Genomic DNA, 19,052 nt, shown 5'->3' with positions numbered 1-19,052 from the left:
TAATCCTGTCTTAGAGACCCCAAGTGATGATGAGTCTACCACCTTCCCAGTTAAACTGTTCCAATGTTTAAACACCCTCATAATTTTTCAAGGTTGAATTTTTTCAACTTCAACTTCCATCCCATGGGATCTTGTAATGTCTTTGTTGCCAAGATTGAAAAGCCCCTTACTATCAGATATCTTTTCATTTGTATGCACCTATGCACAATGATCAAATCACCTCTCAAGCTCCTTTTTTGAATAAATTGAGCTACTTATGCCTCACATCATAAGGCTTGTTTTCCAGACATTGGCCATTCTTTGAACTCTCTCCAGTATTTCCATATCCTCCCTGAAGTGTGGACACCAGAACTGGACACACTGTTCTTGTAGTGGTCTTACCAATGCTGTGATCATAGGCAAGATCACTTCCTTACATCTACTTGACGTTCCTCTTTTTGTACATCTAAGGATCACATTAGCTCTTCCTGCCACAGCATTGCACTGAGAGCTCATGTAGAAGCAATTATCATTATGAACCCCTTTTCTGAGTCACTGCTTTCCAAGACACAGGCTCCCATCTTGTAGGTTTAACCTACAGACGCTCCCCGACTTACGCAAGCAGTCTGCTACGGAACTCCTTGCGTAAGTCGAATTTTGCGTAAGTCGGGAACGTATATCTGACAATTACGCAAAAAAAAAAAGTTTACGGAAATTACGGAACGTTTCCATAAGTGCGGATTTGCGTAAGTCGGGTTTGCATAACCCGGGGAGCTTCTGTACATTATTTATTCCTAGATGTATTATCTTGCATTTGTCTGTATTACAACAAATTTTATTGGATTGTGACCATTTAACTAGGTGATTAGATCAATCTGTAACAATAACCTGCCTTCCTCATTATTTACTACCCCACCAGTCTTTGTGTCATCTCCAGACTTTATCAAAGGTTTCATAACATTGTCTGGATTATTAATAAAAATATTAAATAGCAGTGGATCAAGAGCTGACCCCTGGGGGACCCTACTAGAAATGTATATCTCCCCATTAACAACTACATGTCAAGATCTGTCTGTAAACCAGTTCGTAATCAAGCCAATGTGTGTGTGCCCTGTTAACTCCATACAATGCAAGTTTTTTAATAAAAATGTCATATGGTACTAGGTCAAACGCCATGGAGAAATCCAAGTACAGTATATTATAACAACACAGTACTTTTATCAACCAGGCTTTTAATCCTGTCCAAAAAAAAAAAGGCAACAGGTTTGCTTGACAAAAGCTACCTTCCATGAAACCATGGCGACTAGCATTAATCATATTTTAGCCTCTAATTATTTATTGATAGAGTCCCAAATTAACCATTCCATTATTTTACCTGGGATCCACATTAAGTTAATTGCTCTACAGTTCCCTAGATCGTCCCTTTTACCCTTTTAAAAATATTGGAACTACATTGACAACCACCATGGGAAGGGGTATGAAGGAACAAGAGTAGCCAACTGGGAAAATGCTAGTGCCATATTGCATCCGATCTTATAGTAGAACTTTCTCCTGGGTTACAGCCAGCCCCTTCCCTCTGTCCTGTATGGGGATACAGTGTCATGGTGTTCCTTATTTTTAAAATTCTACATTAGGGATCCTAATGTTCAAATAACACATGCAGCATATTTCATTAATTATTTTTGCATTTTGCCATTTTACTTATTTTAATTACTGTTTTAATGTGTAGGAGTTGGTTTCCAAGGGATATGGGAGCCAGTTCAGAGGGTTGTAATGTCTCCCTGCCCATGTGTGGGAGCTGGTTCAAGCATACCAGTAACCAATTTGTGTCAGTATGTGTCTCACTTCTCTCCATTCAGGAGGGCTAGCACTAGGAGGATGCTCCTGGAAGATATAAGACATATACACATTGAATAGGACCAAGATGTCAGCACTGAAAAGATAGTAACTGTATCATGGTTCTGCAATAATAATGGTTACAAACAAATTTGATATTGTGTATAGGAGGCCCCAGTGAAATTGGGATGTTTCCCATAACATAAAAATATTAAAGAGAAAACATGACAAAAAATATCAGAAGAGATTTCATGATATTACAACTTCTATTTTAGAGATCTGAAAGGTTTTAGATAAATCTCCACCTGGCAAAATAAATACTTACTTCACAAACTACTTAATAATGTCTTGGGCAATATAAAGTCCAATTGACTGATGTGCTGAGTGTCTACAATTGCCACTGATTTTAATGAAAGTTAAGGATGCCCAGCACCTGGCAGGACATAATTAGCTCCTCAAACAAAATTGGCATATGACAGTACTTAAGCAGCACTTTGACAGCACACTCTTAGTCTGTCCATCAACTTTCATCAGACACAACATTTAGAGAAAAAGTTCTCTGTTCTGTGGTATCTCTCTATCGGTGTAATAAATACAATTATTTCAAATATTTTGGATTTGCCTTTCTCTTAATTCATTTCTAGACAATTAACTGTCATCACAGATTGATGGATTTTTGTGATTTGCCTTCTAATTTATTTTTTGCTTAAAAGGGAACTAATTATTTTTACAAAATTCCCTCAACTGTAAAAATCGTGTAAAATCATCTGCAGTAACTGTTTTAGAGAGAAGCAGTTCAGTGCATTTTTAGTTTAAAATAAACTTTTTTCCTTAGGTTCTACATTGTCCAGCCCTACTCAGATCATCAACTTCTACTACTTGAAGCCCTACCTCAAAGGTTCTCATACTTGAAGATCTAATGCTGATCTAACATCTGACAGATTCTAGGCCTGAACAATATCATTTTATACATCAGTGGGGGTGCTGCAACAATTTTTATAATGGGGATGTTGAGAGCCATTGAACCAAACTTTAAACCCTGCATATAATGGAAACCACTTCAAGCCAGGGGGTGTGGCAGCACCCCCCACACCTCTTGTTCCAGCACCTATGTACATGTCTCTTAATCTATATTAAGTACCAAGTAGTATTTATAAAGTATAAACACGTTTTAAAACACTTCTCATTTTCCCAGTCTAGATAAGCCCTACAACTGAAAAATACTTGGTGTTCCACTTTTGTAGCTTTAATTAGTGTAATTACAATGAATTCTTATTCTGATAGAATACTTTTAATCATCATCCATATTACAGTTTGAGAATTGCTTCCCTAAGAAATAATATACTGGTGATTCTTTATTTCTGGGCCTGGAACTAACCTGAAGAGATCAGGTAAATGCTTCTTTTGCAATAGAGTATATATAGGGTCACCTCTTTAAAATATTTTCATCATCCTATTACACTGTCAGTCAAGTTTGTCCTATGAAAACACAGATAGGTTACAATCAGAAGTTTGCAAAATCACAGACTAGTTGAAAATAGACTACGTTTAATAGTCTACTGCAGTGTTTCTCTACCTTTTTGATAGCACAGACTGGCTTGCTGCCTTCCTAAACTGTGTTAGGGAGATCTCAGGGACTGGCCCCAGTCCACGGACTGGTCATTGAGAAACATTGGTCTAGTGGACTTCTGGGTTTGTAATGGTATCACTTGCCACCAGCGTAACACACGCTGAGGTGTTACATTGGAGCAGAAGTTGCCTTTCTAATGAGACTGCCTGTCATGAAATCAGTTTTAAATAATGTGTTGAATGCCCTTGTTATCCTAGGAATTGGGGAGCAGTTAGCGCATTTTGCTACAATTTAGGGAATTATGTAAACATGATTTATAGGTCATCTTTAATAGTTATGATTTGAGATTGTTTGGTGAAGAGAATATTAATCCATTTCCCTGTATTGTAATATTTGATCAGAGTTTACTCATTTCTCTTTCTACAGTTTAGGAAGAGCAGTCTTCTAGTGGGAATTCTAGGCTGCAGTACTATCTTTCAAGTCATCTCTGACTCATGCTTTGCAGAACTGTTCCTGAGCTTTTCACAGACAAGGACATTAATCTCTTGTTATGGATTGGTGGACATATTACCCACCAAAAATAAATTAACAGTAACATTTTTCTTTCTACTGGAGTACTATTTTTTTTAAAATGTGAAAAGTGAGAATTTTACAAAGCTTTGGTTCTTGATGTTCATAGAAGAATTATAAAATCAGATCTCATTCAAATAATTCTCTCATCATTTAGAACTTCATTGACACCAGGACTGCAAGCATTTGATGACTGTCTTTATATTATATCTGATTAATTTAAAAACTGAAAGAAATAGCTGTGGTGTATGACCTTTAGCTTATTCAGAGCAGATCATTTTCAAAAACAAATTAATGCCATGAAAAATACATAACTAGAAATGTTATTTAAATTGATTACTGCAAATGTAATTTTTTTGCTTTATTTTCACTTTTAGTGCAGAGAAAAAAACAGATGTCGTTTGAAGGATTTTTAAGATACATGAACTCAAAAGACTGTTTGATATATAAAAGAGAACACACAATTGTTTACCAAAATATGAGCCACCCATTACGTGATTATTTTATTTCGTCTTCCCATAACACCTACCTCATATCTGACCAACTAATAGGGCCAAGTCACCTTTGGGGTTATTCAAGGTATTTAAATACTTTTTTTTAATTGTAAGCAAATTATTTTACTAAGTGACTTAAGCTACAATTTATTGAGTCTTTCACAAATGTGTGTTTAGTAATGAGGAATACAAGAGTCTATTTAAGACAATGATGAAAACTAGAATAATATTATTTGAATATGACCGAGTGAAATTTTATTTGGTGTGTACACATTTTGGTATATTTGCCACTCCATCTGTTTACACTCTAAAAACTATCCAAACCAAAGTTTTTCATTGGCCTCACATATACTACAAATAAAGACATCTGCAGGACATTGTTCTGTACGTTACTACATTGCAGTGTTTAATCTCCACATCACTGAAGATATATAATTAATCTTTCATTAATTCAAACAAATATGTGATCAAACTCTGGATGCAGCTGAGGTGGTGAGGGGCCCATCTCTATGCAGGTCTATGTCTTGGTGTACACAGGAAGAACAGTTCTAGTCTACACCAGCTGGTTATGTCACCCAAATGAGCCGTTCACCAGCTAGAGATTGACAGGATGTTTTATTCATAGATTCATAGATTCATAGATTATAGGACTGGAAGGGACCTCGAGAGGTCATCGAGTCCAGTCCCCTGCCCGCATGGCAGGACCAAATACTGTTCTGGCCATGCCTCCCCACCACCTCCCAAGCTGGAGTCTGGACGGGAGTGCAGAAGCCAGGTACATTGGCTGGGGACTCCAGCATGCCCAGGGTGGGTGTATGTGAGTATGCATGCATGCATGTGTGCTTATGCAAGGGAACGTAGTGGGCACAGTAAAGTGGGAAAAATATGTGCACATGCAGGGGAATGGAGAGGAGAGGGGAGATTTAGGGTGAGACGGTATGCTGGGGAATGTGGGAGATGCAGGAGGAAGGAAAATATGGGATGAATGAGCACAGGGGAATGTGGAGGAAGGAAGAAGCAGGAATTTGTTTTGTAACTGTGCAGGGGAATGTGGTGGGTTCAGGAAGAAGAGAAAACTGGAATGAGGAAGAGAAGGAAGGGGGAAATTGGGGTTTGTAAAGCAGAATGTAGGGAGACAGGAATTTGGAAGACAGGAGTCCAACACTCCAGTTTCTTTGCACTGCTCTGGTGAAACAAAGCAGCTGTAAACACAACTTAGATGACCAGTTTTCTTGGGCTGCTTTGCACTGCTCCAGAATGGGGTAAGCAATCAGAACATATTTGTGATTCTGGATCTAAAAGTTAAATGTTAAAAAACTATTTAAGGTAGATGCTACATAACTTCAAATCATTAGAAATATCACATGGCAGCATTTTCTTTCAGTTTCTTACCTAGTATTCATGTATGAATTTTTATTTTAATTAAATAAGGAAATTCCTAGACAAAAATCACATTAAGATGGAGTTAAGTTTGAGAAGACTTATCAGACTTTACAGTAAAATACATTACATGGATGGTGTGATTATCCCCAAATCAAAAATTATAAACCAAAGAAATTCAGATTTATGGTTAAACTTAAAAGAAATCCAGACATATTAAGATATGGAAATGCACAGTTAGGGCAGCCAAACAACCTTTCCTCTCCCTTGCAGTGAAACCATGAGGGGACAAAAATCTAATGTATTTACAAATTAGTTTAATCTAATGTAGACCACAAAATCTAAAATGCCTTAATCAGAATCATATGGTTATTGCATGACATTGCTATAGACTAGGGGTCGGCAACCTCTGGCACACAGCTCGCCAGGGTAAGCACCCTGGCGGGCCGGGCCAGTTTGTTTACCTGCCGCGTCGGTAGGTTCGGCCGATCGCGGCTCCCACTGGCCACGGTTTGCCGTCCCAGGCCAATGGGGGCGATGGGAAGCCGCAGCCAGCACATCCCTCGCCCTTCACCGCTTCCCGCAGCCCCTATTGGCCTGGGACAGCGAACCGCGGCCAGTGGGAGCCACGATCGGCCGAACCTGCCAACGTGGCAGGTAAACAAACTGGCCCAGCCCGCCAGGGTGCTTACCCTGGTGAGCTGTGTGCAGAGGTTGCCGACCCCTGCTATAGACTATGGTCCTGCCTCTCTTCCCTTTGTGGTGTGCTGTGCATTCTTGGGAAAGTTAGGAGGAAGCAGTCTCTGTCCTCCTCTGTACTGTAACACTGCCTGGCTCTTTGCATAGAGGTAGGGAAAGGCCTCCTCATGCCCTCCTCATCTGTGTAAAGACTAAGCATATTCTGGCCCATTGTAAACTTTATTACTGGTGTTTTTATACGTTGAGTTAATAACTTTGCTGGAATTTATTCAAATATTCAATCCTAATATAAATAAAACTTCAAACATTTCCAATTTTAAGCAGATAGCCATTGTTCAAGAAAATGTTTTACTTAAACTAAAACTTTGGCTATATTTTTATCTGTTAAGGGTTCATATTCATAGAATCTATTTTTCCCCAATGGCTTTGATAAGGCTTATTATAAGCCCAAGGTAGATAAGAGAAAATATACATCAATTTTATATCCATATCATTTTGTAGGAATTTTCTTTTCTTTTAGGTATATTAATATTTTTGTAATTACTCAGATTATGTTATTTGTAATCAGGAATGCAACAAAAGGCTTATGAATATGGTATCTCCTTTTTTGACTGTTATTTTTTTCTTCTTGTTTTTAAAGTGCTCTGATGAAAGGATGTCGTTGTTTGGAAATTGATTGCTGGGATGGACCACAAAATGACCCTATTGTGTATCATGGTCACACTTTAACAAGCAAAATTACATTTAGAACTGTCATCGAGGTGATAGATAAGTATGCATTTGTGGTATGTACATATATTTGTTGAAATGTGATGAGTGTTAATACGCATAAGTGTTAACACACTTATAATTTAGGGTACTCTGGACAAAAATATGATGGAATAGTGCTTGGGGTGAGGGGTACTGTAGAAACAAACTAGATAAAATAAATCTACAGTATCTGATCTTAACTCTGTAGCATTTTAAATGAAAGGCAGTCTTGTTTTGTTGATAATTCAATGTAATTTAAACTTTGTGGACTGAATCCAGAAGACCTTCCTCAGCATATTTAGGCAAAATTCTTATTTGCAGTCAGTGAGAATTTAGCTTGAGCAAGGACTGAATATATACTGAGTAAGGATTTCAAGATCTGATCCAATAAAGTTTCCTCTCTTTTTTTGTGTTTTTATGTCTTTGCTCAGACTTCTGTGGCAACAATTCTGTCTTCTGTAGTGTTGAAGCTTGCAATATAGAGGGAACAAAAGTATTACACTGGAACATTGTTTGAGTCTTACTGTATTTTCCATTTCCTCTTCATTCTGATCATTTCCCGCCAATTTTAAAACAAGCTCTGAAAAAAGTTATCACTTCTTATCGGTCAGATGACTCATTAAAATGTTGTCCCTTCTGCCTATCTGTAGCAGAACAAGTGGAAGTTAAAGTTTTTTTGGCACTAACCCATTCTTCTATATTGCTGCCTGCCATAACTCCCAGTGAAGTCACGTAAACTGTCCTGAAGGGGTCCTTTATGACAAATCTTTGAGTTAGGCTGGTTTGGATTATATTTATTCTCTCTCTCTCTCTCTCTGTATGTGTGTGTGTATATATATATATGTGTGTGTGTGTATATTCTGTAGGTATATATATATATATATACCTACAGAATATGCACACACACTGAAAATAAATATAATCAAAACTGACCTAACTCCAGGTGTGTGTTAGTTTGAGTGTGTATATACATACACACTCACACCTATTGCCTTTTCAAAGCTAACTGGGCTAACATCTGTAAAGAATTTAGTATGTCTCTGTTTTTTACAATATGTTTAATACAAAATTGTTATGTCCTTTCAATGCTACACATATTTTATATGAGTTGTTTCATTTTTGCCAAAATACAGAAGCTTATATATTACTGCAAAGCAGATCTCACTTAATAGGAACAAGTTAGTTGCAATCAGCTGAGAGAATGGTTTCTGCATCCCATGTGGTGATCTCTGTTATGATGCTGTCCATCAATTTCAGCAGATTTATCATTCTGACTTGCTTGTGTTTGAGCTTTGTGATGAGTAAGGAATGAGTAAAGAGTGCTGCAGTGGGCAGTATAACAGGACTGAAAACTCTGCAATACATAAAATGTCAGCCCATAATCAGACTATCAGAATGCAATGCCATCTGACAATATTTAACTGACACTTTCAGTTTAAAATCTAGACAGTTTAAGAAAACATAAGTTAAAAGTAATGTCTTGAACCACACCTTCCCCAGCGTTCTCATGTCAATTATTGTGGTTCTGATCACATTTTCCTATTTTTTAACAATATTTCTCTCTCCCCCCACCTTGGTTTGTAAAAAACCCACACAATCAAAGTGGGAAACTGATTAAACACAAAATTATGTCAAATATAGAAAGAAAAACTGAAAAAATAGAGAAATATTGTTTACTCTAGTCTCTTTCAGTCATAGTAACCATAGGTGTTACATTTAAAATCATTTGTTCAATTTTTTTCATACAGAATATGATTTTTATCCCTTTAAAAGATCGTAGCTAGTGAAATAGCTGTGATTAAAAGATGTCAGGTGTATCTTCCAGATACCAATGATTGGCCCAAATTAAGATTCTTTTTAGGCTGCAGGGACCTGGAAATAGCAGTTTATGATGTTTTCCTTGTACTGCTTTTCCCTTGTTTCTCATTACTAAGAATATTTGCATCCAAACAGGATCATTATTTCTAAGCAATTCATCCATTCCTCTTCACTTTAAGTAATAATTATCTACCAGCATGCCCTGATAATTCCCAGAGCAACTTGTGATATTACTTGCAGGTCACAAGAGAATGATTTTTTAGGTGGGTAGTGACTATTAGCCCTGAAGAAATGAAGAATATTTTTCTACAAATATGTTGGAATGAAGGAATAAGTTGTATAGAAAATATAACACTGAAATAGACTGATGTCTAAATTGTTGTCTAAATGTTGAAGTTTTTAGATGTCAGCAGCTTTTAAAACCTCTGCTGAATTTAACCTAAATAATTTTCCATGCTTTAGTATATTTCTTGGGTACATTTTTGTTGTTGTTTTTTCTGGTTCACATCATCACTATTTGCTTCTCAATATTTTAATCTGTTGAGAAGCTCTGTGGTGGCGACAGGCAGTAGCCATTGTGTTGTTGTCTTGACAGCTCCAAATATATTTGGCTGAATTTCTTTGCCATTATATGTGTGGTGAAAACTGTTTCCTGCTACCATCTTTTAGGGTATGTCTACACTACGAAATTAGTTCGAATTTATAGAAGCCGGTTTTATTGAAATCGGTTGTATACAGCCGATTGTGTGTGTCCACACAATACAATGCTCTAGGTGCTCTAGTCGGCGGACCGCGTCCACAGTACGAGGCTAGTGTCGACTTCCGGAGCATTGCACTATGGGTAGCTATCCCAGAGCTATCCCACAGTTCCCGCAGTCTCTGCCGCCCTTGGAATTCTGGGTTGAGATCCCAATGCCCGGATGATGCAAAACAGTGTCGCGGGCGGTTCTGGGTACGTGTCGTCAGGCCCCTCCCTCCCCCGTCACAGCAACGGCAGACAATAGATTCGCGCCTTTTTACCTGGGTTACCTGGGTTACCTGTGCAGACAACATGGAGCCCGCTCAGCACAGCTGAGCTCACCGTCACCATATGTCCTCTGGGTGCCGGCAGACGTGGGACTGCATTGCTACACAGCAGCAGCTGCTAACTGCCTTTTGGCGGTAGACGGTGCAGTAGACTGGTAGCCTTCATCGGCGATCTGGGTGCTGGCAGCCGTGGGGCTTGCCTTTTGGCAGTAAATGGTGTATTATGACTGTTAGCCGGCCTATTACAAGTCGGGTCATCGCACATTAGCAGAGTCTTCCCTGAGCAGCAGCTCGTGCAATAGGCCTGAAGACCATCGTCATACACCGCCCCGTATTTGCTGCCAAGCACCCAGAAAGATGCCGAGGGCTATCAGTCACGCTGCACCGTCGTCTTAAGATGTAAAAAAATAGATTTTCTCTGTATTCATTTGCTTCCCCCTCCCTCCGTCAAATGAATGGCCTGCTAAACCCAGGGTTTTCAGTTTGATCTTTGGGGGGACCATTCTGTGTGACAGGTGTTTGTGTCTCTCCCTGATGCACAGCCACCGTTCTTTATTTTAATTCCCTGTGCCTGTACGCCATGTCGTCACTCGGCCCGCCCTCCCTCCTTCCCCTAGGCCGTCAGATACTACGTTTGCGCCACAGCTCGAGCCGAGAAGCGGTTCGCGCCTTTTCTTTGAATTCTGGGTTGAGATCCCAATGCCCGGATGATGCAAAACAGTGTCGCGGGCGGTTCTGGGTACGTGTCGTCAGGCCCCTCCCCCCTCGTCACAGCAACGGCAGACAATAGATTCGCGCCTTTTTACCTGGGTTACCTGTGCAGACAACATACCATGGCAAGCATGGAGCCCGCTCAGCTCAGCTGAGCTCACCGTCACCATATGTCCTCTGGGTGCCGGCAGACGTGGGACTGCATTGCTACACAGCAGCAGCTGCTAACTGCCTTTTGGCGGTAGACGGTGTAGCATGAGTGATAGCCGTGGGGCTGGCAGCCGTAGGGCTGCATTGCACCAGCCCCTTGCAGGCAATGGTATATTATGACTGGTACCCATCGTCGTCGTACTGGTATGGCTGTCAATCATGGCCACCTGGGCAGACATGCTACTGTTTCGATGATGACGGTTACCAGTCATAATATACTATTTTCTGCCAATTGCCCAATATTGTCCGCTAAGCACCCAGAAGAGGCCGAGGGCGATGCTGGGTGCTGGCGGACGTGGGGCTGGCAGACGTGGGGCTGCATTGCTACACAGCAGCAGCCCCTTGCCTTTTGGCAGATGATGGTATTTTATGATTGGTATCCGTCATCATCGTACTGGAGAGGCTATCACTCATGCTGCACCGTCGGCTGCCACCTTAAGATGTAAAAAATAGATTTGTTCTGTGTTCATTTGCTTCCCCTTCCTCCGTGAAATCAATGGCCTGCTAAGCCCAGGGTTTCCAGTTTAATCTTTGGGGGGACCATTCTGTGTGACAGTTGTTTGTGTTTCTCCCTGTTCCTGTACCTGTACGCCATGTCGTCACTCGGCCCTCCCTCCCTCCCGCCCTCCTTCTCCTGGTCCATCAGATACTACTTTCGCGCCTTTTTTCTGACCAGGCGCCATAGCTAGCACTGGGATCATGGAGCCCGCTCAGATCACCGCGGCAATTATGAGCACTATGAACACCACGCGCATTGTCCTGGAGTATATGCAGAGCCAGAACATGCCAAGGCGAAACCCGGACCAGGCGAGGAGGCGATTGCAGCACGGCGACGAGAGTGATGAGGAAATTGACATGGCCATAGACCTCTCACAAGGCACAGGCCCCAGCAATGTGGAAATCATGGTGTCACTGGGGCAGGTTGATACCGTGGAACGCCGATTCTGGGCCCGGGAAACAAGCACAGACTGGTGGGACCGCATCGTGCTGCAGGTCTGGGACGATTCCCAGTGGCTGCGAAACTTTCGCATGCGTAAGGGCACTTTCATGGAACTTTGTGACTTGCTTTCCCCTGCCCTGAAACGCCAGGATACCAAGATGAGAGCAGCCCTCACAGTTGAGAAGCGCGTGGCGATAGCCCTGTGGAAGCTTGCAACGCCAGACAGCTACCGGTCAGTCGGGAATCAATTTGGAGTGGGCAAATCTACGGTGGGGGCTGCTGTGATCCAATTTGCCAGGGCAATGAAAGACCTGGTGATAGCAAGGGTAGTGACTCTGGGCAACGTGCAGTCAATAGTGGATGGTTTTGCTGAAATGGGATTCCCAAACTGTGGCGGGGCCATAGACGGAACCCATATCCCTATCTTGTCACCGGAGCACCAAGCCACCGACTACGTAAACCGCAAGGGGTACTTTTCAATGGTGCTGCAAGCCCTGGTGGATCACAAGGGACGTTTCACCAACATCAACGTGGGATGGCCGGGAAAGGTACATGATGCTCGCGTCTTCAGGAACTCTGCTCTGTTTCGAAAGCTGGAGGAAGGGACTTTCTTCCCGGACCAGAAAGTGACCATTGGGGATGTTGAAATGCCTATCGTGATCCTTGGGGACCCAGCCTACCCCTTAATGCCATGGCTCATGAAGCCGTACACAGGCAGCCTGGACAGGAGTCAGGACCTGTTCAACTACAGGCTGAGCAAGTGCCGAATGGTGGTGGAATGTGCATTTGGACGTTTAAAAGCGCGCTGGCGCAGCTTACTGACTCGCTCAGACCTCAGCGAAAAGAATATCCCCATTGTTATTGCTGCTTGCTGTGCGCTCCACAATATCTGTGAGAGTAAGGGGGAGACCTTTATGGCGGGGTGGGAGGTTGAGGCAACTCGCCTGGCCGCTGATTACGCGCAGCCAGACACCAGGGCGGTTAGAGGAGCACAGCAGGGCGCAGTGCGCATCAGAGAAGCTTTGAAAACGAGTTTTGTGACTGGCCAGGCTACTGTGTGAAACTTCTGTTTGTTTCTCCTTGATGAACCCTCCAACCCCCCCCCCCGACCCGGTTCACTCTACTTCCCTGTAAACCAACCACCCCACCCCACCCTCCCCTCCCCTCCCGCTTGCAGAGGCAATAAAGTCATTGTTTTTTCACATTCATGCATTCTTTATTAGTTCCTTACAGAGGTAGGGGGATAATTGCCAAGGTAGCTGGGATGGGTGGGGGAGGAGGGATGGAAAAGGACACACTGCATTTTAAAACTTTAACTCTTATTGAAGCCCAGCCTTCTGATGCTTGGGCGATCATCTGGGGTGGAGTGACTGGGTGGCCGGAGGCCCCCCCACCGTGTTCTTGGGCGTCTGGGTGAGGAAGCTATGGAACTTGGGGAGGAGGGCTGTTGGTTACACAGGGGCTGTAGCGGCGGTCTCTGCTCCTGCTGCCTTTCCTGCAGCTCAACCATACGCTCGAGCATATCACTTTGATGCTCCAGCAGACGGAGCATTGCCTCTTGCCGTCTGTCTGCAAGCTGACGCCACCTATCATCTTCAGCCCGCCACCTCTCCTCTCGTTCATGTTGGGCTTTTCTCATCTCCGACATTGACTGCCTCCACACATTCTGCTGTGCTCTATCAGCCTGGGCGGACATCTGCAGCTCCGTGAACATCTCGTCCCTCGTCTTACGTTTTCTCTTTCTAATGTTCACGAGCCTCTGCGAAGGAGAAACATTTGCAGCTGGTGGAGGAGAAGGGAGAGGTGGTTAAAAAAGACACATTTTAGGGAACAATGGGTACACTCTTTCATTACAAGGTCGCATATTTCGGCTTGCAGGCAGCCATCGTAGGCCACAGTGTTTTGGCTTTTTTTAACCTTCTTAACATGTGGGAAAGGTTGCAAACAGCAGCGCATTTCCCATATCAAGGATGAATTGGGTTGTCCATTTAAAATGGGGTTTCAATGTGAAAGGAGGGGGCTGCGGTTTCCCGGTTAACATGCGGCACAAACACAAGTAAACCACCCCCCCCCCCCACACACACGATTCTCTGGGATGATCACTTCACCCCTCCCCCCCACCGCGTGGTTAACAGCGGGGAACATTTCTGGTCAGAATAGCAGGAACGGGCGCCTCTGAATGTCCCCCTTAATAAAATCACCCCATTTCAACCAGGAGAGCTTTCTGGAGATGTCCCTGGAGGATTTCCGCTCCATCCCCATACACGTTAACAGACTTGCTTGCTTTTTTTTTGTAATGTTTACAAATATTTACAAAGTTACACTCACCAGAGGTCTCCTGTGTGCCCTGAGGGTCTTGGGTGAGTTCGGGGGTTACTGGTTCCAGGTCCAGGGTCACAAACATATCCTGGCTGTTGGGGAAACCGGTTTCTCCGCTTCCTTGCTGCTGTGAGCTACCTACAGTACCTCCATCGTCATCTTCCTCGTTCCCCGAACCGTCTTCCCTGTGTGTTTCTCCAGTGAGAGAGTCATAGCACACGGTTGGGGTAGTGGTGGCTGCACCCCCTAGGATCGCATGCAGCTCCGCGTAGTAGCGGCAAGTTTGCGGCTCTGCCCCGGACCTTCCGTTTGCTTCTCTGGCTTTGTGGTAGGCTTGCCGTAGCTCCTTAATTTTCACGCGGCACTGCTGTGTGTCCCTGTTATGGCCTCGGTCCTTCATGGCCTTGGAGATCTTTTCTAATACTTTTCCATTTCTTTTACTGCTACGGAGTTCAGCTATCACTGCTTCATCTCCCCATATGGCGAGCAGATCTCGTACCTCCCGTTCGGTCCATGCTGGAGCTCTTTTGCGATCCTGGGAGGACTCCATCACGGTTACCTGTGCTGATGAGCTCTGCGTGGTCACCTGTGCTCTCCACGCTGGGCAAACAGGAAATGAAATTCAAACCTTCGCGGGTCTTTTCCTGTCTACCTGGTCAGTGCATCTGAGTTGAGAGCGCTGTCCAGAGCGGTCACAATGAAGCACTGTGGGATAGCTCCCGGAGGCCAATAACATCGAATTCCGTCCACACTACCCCAATTCCGACCCGCAAAGGCCGGTTTTATCGCTAATCCCCTCGTCGGAGGTGGTGTAAAGAAACCGGTTTAAAGGGCCCTTTAAGTCGAAAGAAAGGACCTCGTTGTGTGGACGTGTCCAGGCTTAATTCGGTTTAACGCTGCTAAAGCCGACCTAAACCCGTAGTGTAGACCAGGCCTTAGTTTCTTATCTGATTTAATAGCTCTTTTCTCTTTTCTTGCTCCACACCCAACATTAATAGGCATATATTACAACTCTGGTAAACTGGGTTGTCCTCTACTAACCACTGGAGAAATAAACTTTAATATGCCCTGTTTTTCAAGATCAGAGCATAGCCATTCAAGATTTCCCTGATAAAGTACTGTGACCAGGTTAACTGATTTTTATTTGGTTTCCCTTGTCATAGTCTTTCCTCTGTTTATGTCTACATTTAAAGCTATCCCTGTTTCTAATAGCCCTTATGTTTCTGGATTTTGTTTCTGATATTAACTTTGAACTTGAAAATTACTCTTCTAGGTTCCAGTTTTACTTTTCCTCTTCCACAAATATTATTGAGCTCAATGATGCTGTGTTATTAATCTGGAATAACTAATAATACTATTTTGAATATTTTAAAATTAATGAAAACACAAATACCCATGTGCTTTTTTGTAAGATATATTGTGCATCTAATAGTTCTGTTTTTTAATTATTAATTATTATGGCCTTGAAATTGTATTTTTAGGTATCTGACTATCCTATTGTACTGTCTTTGGAGAATCACTGCAGCCCTAAGCAACAGGAAGTAATGGCAGACTATTTAGAAACTATTCTAGGTGACAAACTTCTTACTACAATAATTGGTGATACATTTCCTACAGATCTACCTTCCCCTGAGGTAACAATGTTAATTTTCTCTCTGTGAAAGATAAGAAAAAATTCTAGTTTCCTGTAGTAGTTGTGATAATCCCATGAAGCATTTATGAAACTGTCGCATTTAGTGTTTAAAACATCTTTGTGCTTCAGATGGTAAAACAGAATAAATTACGCATCATAGAAATAATAAAAAATAAAACAAATAAAAACCAAATCATGCAGGTTGATATGCCCATGGTAAGAAAATGGTGTTTCATATAACAACTTGAAATGTATAGATGAAAAAGCATAATAATCCAGTATTTTGCAAAGTCTTGGATCTTCCAATTCATAAAGTCATGATTTAGCATTTTCCTTAGGCTTTGAACACATTCAATCTTTTATTTTATATGCAAATATAGATAGTTAAAATTTGTTGTTAACAATTTATTTTAAAAATTCGGACATGGCAGGCAGCTGCTGTAATGTGCTACATTATTATCATTACTTGTAGTATGGAAGCACCTAGAGGCGCCAGCCAAGATCAAGGCCCTATTGTGCTAGGCACTGTATAAAACACATAGGGCCAGATTGTGAAGCCCATACTCACATTGATATATCATGAGTATTTCCTCTGAAATCAATGAGACTTCTTGTTAAGTAAGTTACAATTCAATATGAGTAAGGGTTTGACAATCTGGCCCATAGTAAGAAACAGTCCCTTCCCTGAAGAGTTTACAATCTAAATAGACAAGACAGACAATGAGAGAAAGGGAGTATTATTATGCCCATTTTACAGATTGGGACTATATGCACAGAGAGATTAAGTGATTTGTCCAAATTTATACAAGAAATCTGTGCTATAGCCAGGAATTGAATCCCTCTTGTCTCTGAGCCCAGTGCCTTAACCACAAAACCATTCTCAGTGTGCTTGACCTAAGGCAATGTTTGTTAACTGATGGATTGTGACACCTAGGGTGGGTCACAAAACACAACTCGGGGGGAGGGTCACAAGCCATGGAAAATTTTATTGTGCTCTCAAGCAAAGAAATTCTTGCTCCTCTACTCCCTGCACACCCTTTCTATTTGAGATCAAGTATCTGTGAATCTCTTGAAACACAAATGCACAAATAAATTATATAGTCTTATAATTTATGTTTTTTACTCTTATTTTTATAGGAAATGTAAGCGTGTGGTGTAATTTTTTTTACTTTTTACTTTAAATAGTGGGTCACCTACCTGCAAAGGTTGAGAATCATTGTCCTAAGGGATAAAAGAAAAATGGCCACAAAGAAAGCAATTTTTGGTTGCAAAATAGTTTGCAAAGGTTTTCTGAAAAGAAAGGACATAGATATTACATATGCTTTTATAAACAATGTTATGGTAAGTATTTATTCAATAAATGTAAAAAAAATAATAAATAAGCCAAAATGTGTATAGATTTGACATTAGTATTTGCTGCAGGCCTACCATCATACTAGTCTTGTCTGCATTTGATTTTGAGCCTTTGAAAAATCATGCCAGAGAAAGCAAGCACAATTTACATTGGATGATCTGGGCTGCCTCAGAGTCTCTCAATGTACAAGCTACATTTATCAATCTTGGTGGTGTCTAAGAATTCTATGTCCTCTACAGCAAAAATGGAATCAATTAAAGGGCCTGTAAAATAAAGAAGTCTATATTGAGTGCCCTCCATTGACTGATTACTGTGTGTTGTAGGGAGTTTTCTTTCTTTTTCAACTCTATAAAGCTACTCTCTAAATATGACATTATGGGGTTCCACATTTATTTTCTCAAATGTTTCCTTATCAACTATCTCAGCTTCCAAATAAAAAGATTCCACCGCGCCCCCCCCCCCATTCTGCTAGAATTTGCAGACTCAACCTTTGATTTAAGAGTCAACCTGAGTTCTTTCTTTTCTGTCCATCATTAAAGTAGTAAAAAAATTTCACGTCAAATTAGGCTCCAAGTTTCTCCTTTGTAATCCCATTGTCTTCAAATTCTGTCCTCAATGACACCTGAGCAATTCCAATGGCTGTAATTGGTTCACACAGATGGAACATAGTAAATAATTCTGATGATGGTGAACAAATAGGACTAAAATCAGCTCATTATCATTTAGCTGGGTTGGTTCAGTTGACTTAACGTGTAAAAAGCAGTAAAAAGTTATTTTGTCACTGAACTCATTAGCTATGTCTCTGAATGTGGACAGGGAGCAAATCTGCTGAATAATAAACTGCATTTTTAGGCCTGTTCAAAAGCTTTTCCATTGGCTTCAATAGACATTGAATCATACTCTTTAAGGCTTTGAAACTACTTATCCAGGCTCCAACATGCTTTATAAATGCAGTATAATGTAAGTGGGCCAGATTCTTAGCTCCAGTTGGGGATGTGATCTGACCACAACCCCTCAATTTTGAATTACCTCAACTGGGGTAAAGCAATGTAGCTGGTTCCTATACCGACTGCTTACCCACCCCCATTTCTAGGTGTTTTGGGGAACTAGCTGGTGGATTGGAGCAGAGCTCTGTTCCATTATTCCAGCTCTCACCTGATGTCTGATCTTTAGGAATCCATAGCCAGCTGTTATAGCTTAGAGGGTGATCATAGTAAAAGAGAAAACTTGGACCAGAGTTGTTAATTTGGATGATTGAGCAAAGGTACTCTTCTTCAAACATTACAGTCTTTCATTTTCTAAGGTATAAAATATTTATTTTAAATGAATTGTTTAAAATGTAGGGATAATTAAAATTGGTAATAACTGCTTTGATATGAATACTGGACTAAACACAGTGGGGAAAAAATCATCCTCGAAATGGCTTAGAAGGCAGTCACTGGACTTATATTGATGATGAGTTCTGTCCAATATACTTGACAATTAAGTTTGAAATGTTTGCTATAGATTCCCCCCACCATCAAATGGGTACTCACTCCTTTCCCTTCAGAATACTTTTCAGTTACTAGTACAGTTTAGAAATATTAACTGTTAAATTCATAAAAAATGTGTTAATGTAGTTATCCTTATAGTTCTGTTTACATACTGTATGGATGGGATGCTTTGAGTTCCATCCTCTTTCTTGTAAATACTCTGTATAACCCATCTATATTAATATGTAAACTTGTCTTTTTCATTTAATATTTTGTGAAACAAAGAGAAAA

General features: G+C 41.3%; 1 protein-coding gene across 1 annotated transcript in view; it reads left to right on the top strand.

The window, feature by feature from the left end:
* The window catches only part of PLCZ1 (phospholipase C zeta 1), a 136,860-nt gene that overhangs the window by 40,639 nt on the left and 77,169 nt on the right, over window positions 1–19,052 (top strand). Inside the window, exons 5-7 of the mRNA XM_034782037.1 lie at window positions 4,333–4,534; window positions 7,169–7,313; window positions 15,784–15,936. Of these exons, the coding sequence (XP_034637928.1) occupies window positions 4,333–4,534; window positions 7,169–7,313; window positions 15,784–15,936 (500 nt within the window). The remainder of the gene's footprint in view (window positions 1–4,332; window positions 4,535–7,168; window positions 7,314–15,783; window positions 15,937–19,052) is intronic.

The sequence above is a fragment of the Trachemys scripta genome, chromosome 1 (genome assembly GCF_013100865.1).
Source record: "Trachemys scripta elegans isolate TJP31775 chromosome 1, CAS_Tse_1.0, whole genome shotgun sequence".
Lineage (NCBI taxonomy): Eukaryota > Metazoa > Chordata > Testudines > Emydidae > Trachemys > Trachemys scripta.
Note: the sequence above shows the minus strand (reverse complement) of the source record. Positions and strands in the feature narration are given on the sequence as shown.